A 13904-nucleotide genomic window follows, 5' to 3' on the forward strand; every position below is an offset into this window, starting at 1 on the left:
TTCAAGCACATTTGGTAGAAATAGCCGCATAGACACTGTAATTACTAAATCTTCAGTGTTGTTTTAATTGAGCACACAGTCATACTTGTTTCAAAGTGTACGTACTTTTGGAAGCAAGTGCCATTAATGTCCAGCTAATTTGCTTACCTGTAGAATTGCTTAGGCTCACAGTTAATAGTAATCCTACACTGTATTGACAGTCTGCACAGGAACCTGGAAAAGCAAGAGGTGATCTAGTCTGATCTAGTCTATTCTGCATAAAATTGAGTATGTGTTGAAAAGAGCTAAGCAGGCACCATTATAACAGCTCTCTGTTAGTATACGTGTTGTGTGATATGATTGAGGAAGAACTTTTTGTATTTCCTCATTCCACTCTGTTGTTTCACCCCTTTAAAATTCTGTTTTATTTATTTGATCCTGCAGTTGCCTGAGAACACTAAAGTAATTAAATATGATCATCTTGAATGCCTGGAGTTAAATATCTGTGGTGCTCCATAATTGTGATTAGCTGTATAATTGAGGACTGAAAATACGATCCCACCGGAATCTGCACAAGCAGACAAAGTATAAATGACGTTGAGACTGCCTTCTGTTTTAGACTAGAGTTGTGTTGTGTCTGCTTTATAGCTTACTTTGCACTCCCCAAAATAGCTTGCCATCTCCTCATTAGGCTTACATCCTGCCCTAACAAAAATATTCAAATACTGGTGTGTGGTGGGGGGCGGGGAGAGAAAGAATTATAGGGGGGAAAGAACACTGTGTATTTACTTGCTTTTTTTCTGGGAAAAGAGGTGGTGGAACTCAGGACCATACAATGATGTCACTTTGGGTCAGCCGGAACAAGGGGGGAGTTTTTAAAAGTTTAAATCGCCCTTGGTGAAAATGGTCACATGGCCGGTGGCTTCACCCCCTGATCTCCAGAGGGGAGTTTAGATTGCCCAGCGCGGTGCAGAGGGCCTCTGCGCCACGCCGGGCAATCCAAACTCCCCTTTGTCTGGAGATCAGGGGGTAGGGCCACCAGCCATGTGACCATTTTCAAGAGATGCCGGAACTCCGTTCCACTGTGTTCCTGCTGGAAAAAAAGCCCTGTGCATAATTATACATTAATGTAATTGAGTATTGAAAAAGTGCTAGTTTTTAAAAGAGTTTATAGTGCTGCTGCTATATTCACTGTCAAATTGTACATCTGCTATTACAAGAATGGAATTCAAGATGCTGCTTGGGTTTGTAAAAAAAGGCTTCCCAAATCAATGAAATAGTTTTTGTTGTACTTGGGTTTTGGATACAATTACATAAAATAGCTGTTTTGCGATGCCAGATTTGTACTACTCTACTATGTTTTTGTGTGTTTCACTTAAGTTTGTTGGAGAGGATAGATTAATATAAGTGTGTCTTTCGATTCAAAGGCTTTTCTTTGTTTCAGAGGCTATACATGTACATTCATTCCAAGTACACTGCATGCAGTTTTGCAGGGTTAACATTTTAAATTTTCCTTTGAAGTAGAGATTACTCCGGTCTTCACCTTTAGATTTTTCTTTGACTTATATTTTTACAGTAAATGATTGGTATTAGTAAATGTCATCGGTAATTTAATTTGGATTGGGATTAACTTTAGGGACCGTGATTACCATCGCTGCACCATGCAACAGGCATTAACTATGTTGACCAACAGAGCAACAGTTTTGTATGAGAGATGGGCATTGGCGCAAGGTAGGATTCATGCAACATCCAAATCTTATTAAGGCCCTACATTTCCCTGCAGATGCTGACTCCTCTCAGTTTCCGCTGTCACTCCATATGCCACCTCAGAATCAAGGTGGGGTATAATGGACAAGGAATTGGACTTGAACTGGGGACACTTGGCCATGAAGCGTAATGAGTGAACTTGGGCCAGTCATTTCTTTTCGGCCTTTAGGGGTGGTACTTTTAATGAAGTGCTTTATTATTTTCTACCAGAAACCCAGATTATAGGACTGGTCACTTCCATGCAACGCTTCTGCGCTCTGCCTTGCCTCCCAGCTGTTCTTGTGGGGGCTTCTGCGCAGCCTAGGCGGCGTTTTCTCCAGCTGTGCAGCTGTTTTTCCCAAATCTGCTTTGTTATGATCTTTTAGAGATGTAACTAAAGCAAGTTTTGTGAACAGTATGGATGGGAAGGTGCCAGTTTTTGCACATCTGGTGCCACATCCGGTGCCACATCCACCCCACACACCTCTGGCAGGCTTTTTGCTGGCTTATTAAAAATCATTAGTAATTGCTATAATCACTAATAATATAAAAACTCTATGGTGGTGGACTATGCCATCAAGTGAAGGATACACAAACTTAATATTTTTAAAAAGGCAAAGACTTGGCTAGAAGTGGTGGGGGTAAATTGTGGGCATGAGGGCAAGCAACAAAAGTTCTCCCCATGTAGAGGCTCCATGCAGCTGCAAATTCTTTTTCCATTTGCAGCCGCAATGAGCTCAAACCAAGGAATTTCCCTTGTGTAGGAGCAGCCTCCTTTTCATGGCTATAAGGTTGTGACAAATCCTCCATTAGTTTCAGTAGAATTAGTGTTCCTTCTCAGTAGAAACAATTGAATCCTCATCTAAAATTGATGCATAGGAGTACTGTATAATCTGCAGAGAATTCAGCTAACGCCTCACTCCTAAATAGTCTGTTTTTAGAAATTTAGAGGCACTAGAAGTATTGTTGCTAAAAATAAATATTATCCATTGCAGCATCTTATGGAATAATAGTGTAGTAATGTAGTGGTTCAGGATCATCACAGCTATGGTCATGGAACTACTTTAATTTGGGTTCTGTTGGGATTTCCTAGTTAGTACAGTAAGAGAGAGAAACGTGTATATGCTTTTAAAAGCATATATAGACTAGCTTGCTCATCTTTCTATATCTAAACAAAATTCTGGGAACAATTTTTCTCAAGCAATGTGACTTTTGTATGGACTTTGAAAACTACACGTGAAAGAAAGTGGTTGCTTTATCAACCGCAGGTGTTATTTCTCTGCAACATTGTCCTCCAGAACTAGAGATTTACAATTTCCAGAAATGTTGAAGCCATGGGAGGGAGGGGGGGATTATTTTCTCCAAGGAAATTTCAGGGAAATTTGAATCATGCAATGCTTCCTTTCTTATTAAACCTGAACTACTTTTACTGATTTAACAACATAATGCATTTTTAACTTCACATTTAAAATTGTACTATTTGGCATATTTATAGAGTTTAAAAGTATAAATGTATTTGTGTTCTGTAAGTAACATTGCAAGCGTGTCTAGTACTTGAGAAAAAGTTGCAAACTTCTTGTACTCTGTGCCTTACAAATTTTCTTCGGCATTACGAGGCAACTCCAAACATTTAGGAGCCAGACTTATTTTTCAGCCTCCAGGCTTTTATATGTCAATGACCATACTTGCTAATGATTTCTACCAAAAAACCTAATCTTAAATTTTTCACAGTTGCTTGGAATTTTATTTAGGCTCTAACAAAACTGTTATATGATATAAATACTAGCAACAAAGCCCATTGTGGAAAAAATACAATGGGCTCTAGAAAAGGGAGGGCGGGCAGGCAAGCATTCCCTCCTCCTCCATCACTGATCCTGGCAGGATGAAGGCAGGAGGGCGGAAATGGCCACCTCCTCTGCACCTGATCCTGGCCGAGTGAAGGGGGGGTGGGCATTGCCACCTGCTCTGAGCCTGAACCTGGCTGGGTGAATGGCGGGCAGGCATTGCCTCCTATTCTGCATTTGAGCCAAGCTGGGTGAATGGGGTGCAGGCATTGTCATCTGCTCCACTCCTGATCCCGGCCGGGTGAAGAAGGAACGGGCATTGCCTCCTCCTCTGTGCCTGATTCCGGCTGGGTGAAGTAGGGTGGGGCATTGCCACCTGCTCCACTTCTGATCCCGGCTGGGTGAAGGAGGGAGGGCATTTGCTTCTGCTCCATGGCTGATCCCGGCCAGTTGAAGGGGACGGGCTTTGCCACCTGCTCTGCTTCTGATACCAGCTGGGTGAAGGCAGGTGAGCATTGCCACCTGCTCCGCACCTGATCCCAGCTAGGGGAAGGGGGAAGGGCATTTGCTCCTGCTCCACGGCTGATCCTGGCCGGTTGAAGAGAGGCAGGCATTGCCACCTGCTCTGCTCTTGATTCCAGCTGGGTGAAGGGGGAGGAGAGCATTGACACCTACTCCAACCTAGATTCCAGCTGGGTGAATGCGGAGGATGGGTATTGCTCCCTGCTCTGCACCTGATCCCAGCTGTGTAAAGCGTGGGCAGGTGTTGCCACCTGCTCTGCACCTGATCCCAACTGGATAAAGGGGGGGTGTGAGCATTTCCTCCTGCTCTGTGGCTGATCCCAGCCAGTTGAAGGAGGACAGGCATTGCCACATGCTCTGCTCCTGATACCAGCTGGTTGAAGGTGAGGGTGGCCATTGCCACCTGCTCTGCTCCAGATCTCAGCCCAGTGAAGGGGGGAGCAGGAATTGCCACCTGCTTTGTTCCTGATCCCAGCTGGGTGAAGGCAAGGAGGTGGGCATTGCCACCTGCTGCGCTCCTGATCCCAGCTGGGTGAAGGCGGAGGGCAGGCATTGTCACCTGCTCCTAATCCCAGCTGGGTGAAGGTGGGGGATGGGCATTGCTACCTGCTCCTCTTCTGATCCCAGCTGGGTGAAGGTGGGAGGCAGGCATTGCTGCGCCTGATGCCAGCTTGGGCTTCCCGCCATGGCGCATTCTCTGGAAATCTAGCTGCCTCCTCTGGGATTCCTTCCACAGCAGCACCCTCTGGTGACGCACCAGGGTAGAAAGTGAGTTGTCTTGAATACGTTTAGCCTTTTAGTAGGATATGCAGGAACCCTGGTTATCATCACAACAAAAACCTAACTACTTCTTCACCTGAAGAAGTTTTGTGTACTTCTACTACAAACAACCAACACAATAAACGACTGAAGAAAGTGCTGTGTGCCACAGTGAAATGTATAGACCCCCTGGAGCCTGGGATCTTCCGTATACTTCCGTAGCACATGTATTTTAATGTTTGCCATCTGAAAGCTAGGAAAAATACAAGTTGAAGAGAGAAAACTAATTCTGTAGTCAACAAAAGATCATCTATTATTTGGATAGGAACACACTTGTACAGTTACAGTTGGTAGGAATACTAGCATACTGGATATAAACTTTATAACACTAAAAGAACAGAATTCTTTAATGTATTGTTACCAAAATTATTTACTTTTAAGCAAAGGAAATACTCTTGAAAATATATGTCTACATATAGACTAATGGTTTTGTGTACAACCCTTGTCCTTCATTTCAGTCATTCCAGGGGGGGGGGGGGAACCAGTGAGTTTTTTTCAGTGCTTCTCAGAATTCCCCAGTTTTTCTGTTGCGGAAGTCCGAGAGCTTTTCCATGCTATACATTTTGAATGAGAAAACTTTGCCTTAATAAACAATTTCTAATTCCAAAAAAGACAGTATTGCATAGGAAGGTTTTTTTAGTGTTCCACCAAATTTCCCAGTTGCTCAGACATTTTCATGCTATATATCTGGAATGAATGAAATGCTTTTTGAGAAGAGGTTCTTACCACTAAAAAAAAGTCATAGGAGTTTTTATTCAGTACTCCGAGAAATTTTCCTACTTTTTGACTAGAAAATTTTAAAAAGTCCTCAGACTCTTTCATGCTATACATTTTGAGTGTAAAAACAAATGTTTGCAAGGAAGAGAAGAGGGAGGTGCTTGTGTTGTTGCTTGATAACTCCTTTGAGTCTCAGCTGGAAAGATGCTTTGGGCAGGCTCCATGAGGGTTCAGCTGTATATTCTGTCTCAGTGTAACGTTTTAGCAGTCAGGCTGACTTTCTACTACTAGTGTTAGGAATTCCCCCTGTGCTGTAAATACTTCCTTACAGCTTTGAGTTATCTAAGAAACATTTTTTCAGCTTTGAGTGAAAGAGGCTTGGGACCAGTGATTTAACTGTGTATGTCACTGTGCAATTTCTGTAGCTAAAACTATTACCAGCATTTGTTTTGGGAATGGCACTGTATGTTTTATATGATCAATTAAAGGTAACTCTCTTTTAAATATTTGCTTGGGTTTTGTCCAATACAATCATTAACAGATTCCTTGTATTTTTGCAGATTGCCTTTATGACTTTGACTCTGTTTCCCATCCGGCTATTCTTTGCTGCGTTTATGATGTTGTTGGCCTGGCCTTTTGCATTTATCGCTTCCATGGGACCGGCTGAAAAAGAACTTGAAAAGCCTCTTTCTTGGTGGCGAAAGTGAGTTATTGTATCTATTGGTTTGGTTAAATCTACCCAGAGGTATAGTGCCTTAAGTGCCACTGGCATGGCTTATGGTTTTAAGATTTTCTTCTGTTTAGCATTGTGAAGCTCACCTACAGAATAAATCGCTTTAGTACTTTTCTCTGGTGAGAAATCAAGGCTCAAATCGTCTGCATGTTTACCTAGCATTTCCAAATAAACGTGCAGTTTGTGCACCCAACCAACTTTTCATGCTCTGCTCTTCCATTATAATTTGACTTTTAGTCTGCATTTTTTTTGTTCTTACATTTAACATGCTTTTAACGAAGTATACTTTTTAAATAAGGGCCAAACCTCATGCTGTATGTGCACATAGATATTTAGCTGATTATCTTTTCTTACACTGAAAAACAGCATGACAAAGGATTGATCATCAGTGAAGGTGCTGCTACTTAACTCTTTTTGCACCTATCACTTTTCCTGCTTCCCAACCATGTCTACCACCTTCATAGACATTTAGGTACATGTTTGCAAGATAGGCAAGGGTGAGAAAAGTTGAGCACTTTTGTCCCCATCTACTTTATGAAAATTACCGTTTCTTGAATCTTCTTTCTCTACAAAAAAAACATTTGTTGGGATTAAATACGTGTTTGGGTTTAATGAGTTGTTTTGATTTTAACACTTATCATTTCTCCTGTTTGACATATGTTTCAATGCACTGTCTGTCCTGAGCCTTATGGCTGAATCTCTGTTTGCATAAACTGCTTAACTGCTTTATTTGGTACCCAAAGATGGGTTGTTGGAAGTGTTTACAAGATCTTGAGGGTGCTGCTTCTTTTGGAAGATTTTCCATTTGTTATCTCTGCATGCTGTGCTGTCCAGTGCTAATCCCAGGATTAACACAGGGTACAGCTGATTGAGTAGGACATAAGAGACTCACTGAGCAGTGTAGTTTGTTCTCACCCATGAATAGTCATTTGAGAAATAGAAATACAGAAAATAGACTTCTATTCTTACTTTACCGGCTGCTTGGATAGACTCTGAGAACTTCAGGAAAACTGGTGAAACATCTGATCCTGACTTGCACCTCACCAGGTATATTTTAGTGAGGAGAAATCAAACCCTTTCATATCACCTCCGAATGTGTTTGTCTGTGGCCAGTGCAGTTGAGAAAGCATTCATCCTCCCCACCATTTCACTCCTTTTTCCTTTACCAGAGTTGAGTGGGAGGCATTAAGATACTACTGCTTCTGGTCATAGATAATTAATGAGGCTACATTGTACCACATTGAATTCTAAATCCAGTGTGTCTAAGGAGAAAGGATGGATAGTTAAAAGTGTTGAATTTTAGGGCAAGTGGAATTTTAAAGTATCAAGTGTAGGGGTGTGCATCCCAAAAAGATTCAGAATTCTGGTATTTACTTGCTTCGGTATGCTCCGTAAAGATTCGGAGCATATTGAAGTGAGGGGAAGCAACCCCCAACCTTCCCTGGGGCAGCCCCTCCACCCCTCCCCCACCCACTTACCTGGCCAGCAAGGAGAGGGGGAGGATGATCAGGTAGGCAGTGGGATGCTGCTGCCACTGTAGCGGCAGCAGCAGCAGCACGCGCGATGCTGGGATGGCCAGGAGCCAGCTCCTCTGCCACCACCACCGCCTGCGTGAGGCCAGGATGGCCTGGAGCCGGCTTCTGTGCTGCTGCACCACCTCCTCTGGGACTGCAGGATGGCGGGGAAGGCCAGAGCCACCTCCTCCGGCCCTTCCTGCCCCTCAAATGGCTGCTGCGGCCATTTGAGTGGCAGGAAGGGCTTTCTCCAAAGCCTCACATGGCAGTGGGGAGGGCTGGAGCCACCGCTGCCACCGATGCCGCCTCCACCACTAGCAGCAGGGCCAAGGTAAGTGGGGGTGGGGAGCTGCGGGTTGGGGGGATGTGTAAAGGGCCCTGCCTGTTGCAAGCGACAGGAAAGGGGTCCTTTAAACTCTGCCCCAAAGCTTTCCAAAGCATTACGAATGCTTCAGAAAGCTTTGATTTGAGATTTCAGAATCGGCCCCGATTCGGAAATCCTGAATCTTTACGGATCGGGTCTGATTCAGATAAAATACCCGAATCGGACCCAATCCGTAAAGATTCAGGATTTGGGAAACCTGAAGTGCACATCCCTAATCAAGAGCAATAGGAGTTTAAGGTAAGCATGGTTTGACAGTTAGTTGGAGTAAACATTCAAATCTTATTTTAAAAATTTACGAAGCATTAAGAAGACATAGAAGAAACTATGCTGAATATGTATTTTCTGAGTTTATGGGAAACTTAAATATTGGTTGGAATACTTAGAGTAAATAAGATCATAATTGTTAACACTGTGGCTAGGGCTGCAATCCTAAAACATGGCTACTAAGGAGTAAGTATCCCTGAGCTCAGTGGGACTTCCTTCTGAGTAAACATGCTTAGGATTACATTGTTAGACGCTGAGTTATGAACCAAGATGTCCTTATTTGAAATCTTGCATTTGCTGTGGCTATTGCTGTTGGGGTAGATCCAACCATCCTCCAAGGAGCCTTCTTCCTCGAACATCGGGAACTTTAATCCAGTGGGAAAGCCTGTCAAGTTGGAGAAAAGCTCCTTAGGCTGGAAGATGGCTGCATACTTTGCTCATTGGAATGGGAGGATAAGGGAGGATCCATCGCACCATCTCATCCTCCCCCCTCCCATCCACCATATCAGTTATTTGGGCTTAATAAAGAGCCACCCTATACAGTTGTTGTAAGGGTTGCAGGATGCACATTTGAGTATCATAGCCCAGGTGAGCCTGATCTTGTCAGATCTCAGAAGCTAAGCAAGGTTGGCCTTGGTTAGTAATCGGATGGGAGACATCCAACGAAGACCAGGGTTGCAGAGGCAGGCAATGGCAAACCACCTCTGTTAGCCTCTTGCCATGAAAACCCCACCAGAGGTTGCCATAAGTCAACTCTGACTTGAAGGCACTCTCCACCACCACCATTCAAATGCTTAGTATTCTTATCAATACATACATAACAGTACTACCCATTTTTGTACTTTTCACATGAAACCAAAAAAAAGATTAGATAAAAGACTTGCTCTGCAGACAGAATGAGCCCTGAGAGAGTTTGATGCAGTGACATGCTCTTTACTGCAGAAAACCTTAAGCTCAGTCACTGAGGTGTCTCACCGCCAGAAAAAAACAGACATCTGCGCTGAAGTTTTCTGTGGTCTCTGTGTGCTTGTGTGTTAAAATGAACATGCAAAACAATGCACGCAGTGTGTACATTGCATTTATTTGAAAGGGCTCAAACATAGCTCCTGTCACATGGACTGCATTTGCCCATCATTGCCACTATCTGTGCTGTGTATCGGCAGGAACAGGTAAGGAACCAGAGATATAAGGGCTGTAGAGATTAGAAGTTCAACTTCAGAACCAGCCTTCTTCAAAACTACTGTTTTGGTGTGCCTTTTATGGCGAAACTTGACTCTTGCCAGTTCTTCTGTCTATGCATAGGGTAGCCTGTTAAACCAAGATGTGTAGTGCAAAAGGCAGAAGACTGCAGGACCAAAACTCAGCAGCCTCCATTATCATGTTTTGAGTAGTTGGACTGCCTCTGAATAGGCAGTCAAGCTTGTGGTGTTCTGAGGCACTGCCCTCCTCCATTAGGGAAACGGTGGTAAAAACTACCATACGTGTCTTGCTTTTGAGACATGGTTGACTGGGAGGATGTGTTAATCCCTCATTTAATAACTTAATCAAAAGGTTTCAGAAAATTAAAAAGCTAAGCATCTTTTAAAATCAGTGCTACTTGTCGAGTTAACCAAGAAATTATTCATATTATTATATTACTTGCAAGTGACAATATTGTGTTAACATTTTTTTCATCTACAGTATCTAATTGTTTTTAGGGTTGTGGACATCTTGCTGAAGGCAATCATGAGGGCCATGTGGCTTGCTGGAGGATTCCATTGGGTCAATGTAAAGGGCCGGCAGGCATTGCCCACTGAAGCAGCAATATTGACCCTGGCACCACATTCCTCATACTTCGATGCTATCCCTGTAACAATGACCATGGCCTCCATTGTTATGAAAGCAGAAAGCAAAGATATTCCTGTGTGGGGAAGTAAGTCGGTGAAATGTTTATCTTCCAAATAATATTTACAGTGAAGTCCTAACGAAGTTGTGCTTATATATTGTTTTTCATTAATCAAAACTATATTCCAAAGTAGGAGACAAATCAGGCAGGCATATAATCTCAGGACGACTTTTATATTTTGTTTGCAAAGAAGATAATAAAAAATGTGTTTCAAAGGACTCCTTGGAATGCCAAGAGTGGTTCTTGTTTTTTAACATTGTTTTATGAGCAGGTGCAAAAGGTATATTCAGTTCTCCAAGAATGATCAGTTAGCTGTTCAGTTGCCAGTTTTTAGGTGTGGCAGAGGAAAATTTAAAGAGCAATGGAACTAGCAGACAGTTCCCTTTGAGGGATGAGATTCTTGGATTACCATCTTCCTTAAATTGGTGTGCATGTAAAAGTAGCTTAGATAAGGGTTTTGAAAGTCTGTTTCAGTGGAAATGATATCAGATGGGTTTATGCTGTTAGTCTCAGGGGTTACTGTCTGCATTGCCCACTGGCTGGAAGTGTCAGATGTCACAAATCACCCCGATAAATCTGAAGAAAGTACTGAGTAATTATTATTTTATTATTTACTTCTTTGCCCACCTTTCTCAGAATGGGGTGCCAAAGTGGCTTACATTGTTCTCATTTTATTCTCACAATAATCCTGGGAGGTAGGTTAGGCTGGGAGTGTGTGACTGGTTTAAGGTCACCCAGCAGTCTTCCATGGCAGAGTGTGAATTTGAACCTGTGTATCCCACATCTTAAGTCTGACACTCATTAACTACTACACCATGCTGACTTTCCATACTGTTTATGGATCATTTTAGTGGTGTCCTTCCACCTTACTAATCAAGCCCTTCTCGTATCTTAAATCACTTGTCTTTCACATTTACGTGAAGTTCTCCTGTTTCATCCAATTTGAGCAAATTCATCTCCGTAGCCAAGAAGTGGCACTCTCTCACTTGCATACTGAACATCAGTCTTTAGTTCAAGGACAGGTGCAGCAATTCAGGTTTTATTTGAATGCCTTTCAACTATTCTGCCAGCCATTTTTCTAAGATAGGAAAATGTGGTATATAGAAAGTAAGCTTACTAAAACTTCTTATAACAAAGTTTATACAAGTAAACTTTGTTTTAGAAGCTCTTCAACAAAAACTCTGAAAAGCAGGGGAGAAAAGTAGGTGGTCAGGGTTATGAGGCATAGACAGGTATATTTGACTGTATGTGGTATAGGTCTCTGAGCCGGCAAAAAACTGAAAAGCCATTGAAATTTGTATTTCAGGTGCCATGAAGAAACAACTAGTTTTCACCTTTCTTTCTTTCTTTCTTTCTTTCTTTCTTTCTTTCTTTCTTTCTTTCTTTCTTTCTTTCTTTCTTTCTTTCTTTCTTTCTTTCTTTCTTTCTTTCTTTCTTTCTTTCTTTCTTTCTTTCTTTCTTTCTTTCTTTCTTTCTTTCTTTCCTTTCCTTTCCTTTCCTTTCCTTTCCTTTCCTTTTCTTTTTGCATACTTGCAAGCTGAGGCAAAACTGGTAGAAAGTGTCAACCAGTAGTTTCTGAGATTATATCATGGCGTGTTCTACTTCCTCCTTCTAATAGACTGCTGGTAGCTTCTCAGACCCCCTGCACATGTGCACAGGGCTAACTGGAACAAATTTTAGCATATGAGTATAGAATTTTTGCTCCAGTTCCCTTATAGATCAAACTGTACCATCCTGGCTAGCTATGCTCAAGCAACAGACGCTCAGGCTGTAGGATAGTTCTCTGCAGAGCCAGTAGCTCCAGATTACAGAAGCCAGAGGGCAAACGGGAGAAGGCGTAGTTCCTAAATGGAGGTGGTAGAGAGCTTGACGTATTCATTTCACTAGATTCTTTTTTATTTTAAAAAAATTACAATTTTTATTACACTTTTAAAATTACAATCGTATCTATTAAACAGTTCAACCAATGAACTAATAAACGTTCATAACAACATGTTTTGTAACTGAAACAATGTGAGAGATTATAGTTAGATGTTTCTGTAGCATTATCATTGCATATATCACATGTTTATTGCAATGTTTACCCCTTCAAATGTTTTAAAAGCAATAATTTTCTTTGAACCTCATCAAAAGCATGTTAATAAATTATAATATTCCCTGTTTGGATTGTTTCTTTCATTGAATTGTTGCATGATAGAAATTCTGAGACGGGGAACCATTTTTCCAAAAATCGAGATTTATGGTGTTCCGATTCATTCTGGGCAATATAGTCTGACAGTTTTTCCATTGCAAAGTAAGCCCATAACCAGCTATACCAAATTGCTGCTAGATTCTTTTTTAGTGGTGTAATACCCTTATATAATGAAACGTCTATTACACAAAAATATTTGTAGAATATATCTTTTCAACAGCTCATGTCCAGTTTTACAAACATTTACATTTCTTAATTTCATACTTTTTGCAGTTGTATCCAGGCCCCCATTTCCCTGTATGTTGTTCCTGAAGGCCCTCTGACACCTCCGGTTAGTGGGTTGCAGTAAGAGGGTGATCTCCTTCTCCTAAGAAAGTTTATGTTCCCTTAAGGCTGCATAGCTGGACACAGGCCAGTCACAGGGTTCATAGAGGTACAGGAAAGAACTAGTTTTGTGTACGTTTTCCCTAGCAGAATTTGTCTGGCAGATTGAAAGAGGCCCCCTAGCTTGATTTCAGTGTTGGTTGTGGTTAAAGTTCCTGGGAAGTTACCGAGATGGATGCAGATTTTCTGAGAGGAACAGTTTTGATCAGCTTTGAAAACAGGCCAAAACGTTCCCCGTTTGCCGTTGCAGAGTAACGATATAATATAGCAACGGTCTTGTACTGCAGTAGCAGAAGTATAAAATTGCATCAACTTATATTTTACTGCTCTGTCTATAGGCTTTGATCCTTGTCAAGAAAAGATGGTCTGGTTCTTTGAAAAATGTTTTTGTTTCATTTTATACCTGCAGTGTTAAACTTTCATCCCACCAATCTCATTTAGAACAAATAATTAAACCGGTTACCCAAAGCTTCAGATGTTTTCAGTTAGGTGACCCAGTTGCATTAAACAGAAGGGAGTATGGGGATACGTTTATTGTAATATGTTTCTATAAGTACCCTGTCAGTTTAAATGTTAAATATAGAGAGAGATGAATGCATTTTTCAGTAGTAATTTGCTTTTAAATGTATTTTATTACATTCATTACTGTTAATGTTTTTCCTGCTTAGGAAAAAGATGAAGGGTCTGTCATACTTTAGTTCTGAAATGTATTTTGTAAAATCGCTGCTTATTTCTTTGTTTATACAAGAACATCATGTACTCATTCTGGTAATCTAAAGAGTAGTAAAGGGATATACTTAGAACATCTGTGTTTCTTTCCAGCTCTGATCAAATATATCCGGCCCGTGTTTGTATCTCGATCAGATCAGGATTCCCGGAGAAAAACTGTTGAGGAAATAAAACGACGTGCTCAGTCAAATGGCAAATGGCCACAGGTACCTATAGACTGTTTTGTAATTTAAAGATATTGACTAGCTGCAC

General features: G+C 41.6%; 1 protein-coding gene across 2 annotated transcripts in view; it reads left to right on the plus strand.

The window, feature by feature from the left end:
• Positions 1–13904, plus strand: part of LPCAT1 (lysophosphatidylcholine acyltransferase 1) — a 67109-nt gene that overhangs the window by 11113 nt on the left and 42092 nt on the right. For both annotated transcript variants that reach the window (XM_054984766.1, XM_054984765.1), the window contains exons 2-4: positions 6128–6270; positions 10161–10375; positions 13746–13858. In XM_054984766.1, coding sequence (XP_054840741.1) covers positions 6128–6270; positions 10161–10375; positions 13746–13858 — 471 coding nt within the window. The remainder of the gene's footprint in view (positions 1–6127; positions 6271–10160; positions 10376–13745; positions 13859–13904) is intronic.

Source organism: Eublepharis macularius, chromosome 7 (genome assembly GCF_028583425.1).
Source record: "Eublepharis macularius isolate TG4126 chromosome 7, MPM_Emac_v1.0, whole genome shotgun sequence".
Lineage (NCBI taxonomy): Eukaryota > Metazoa > Chordata > Lepidosauria > Squamata > Eublepharidae > Eublepharis > Eublepharis macularius.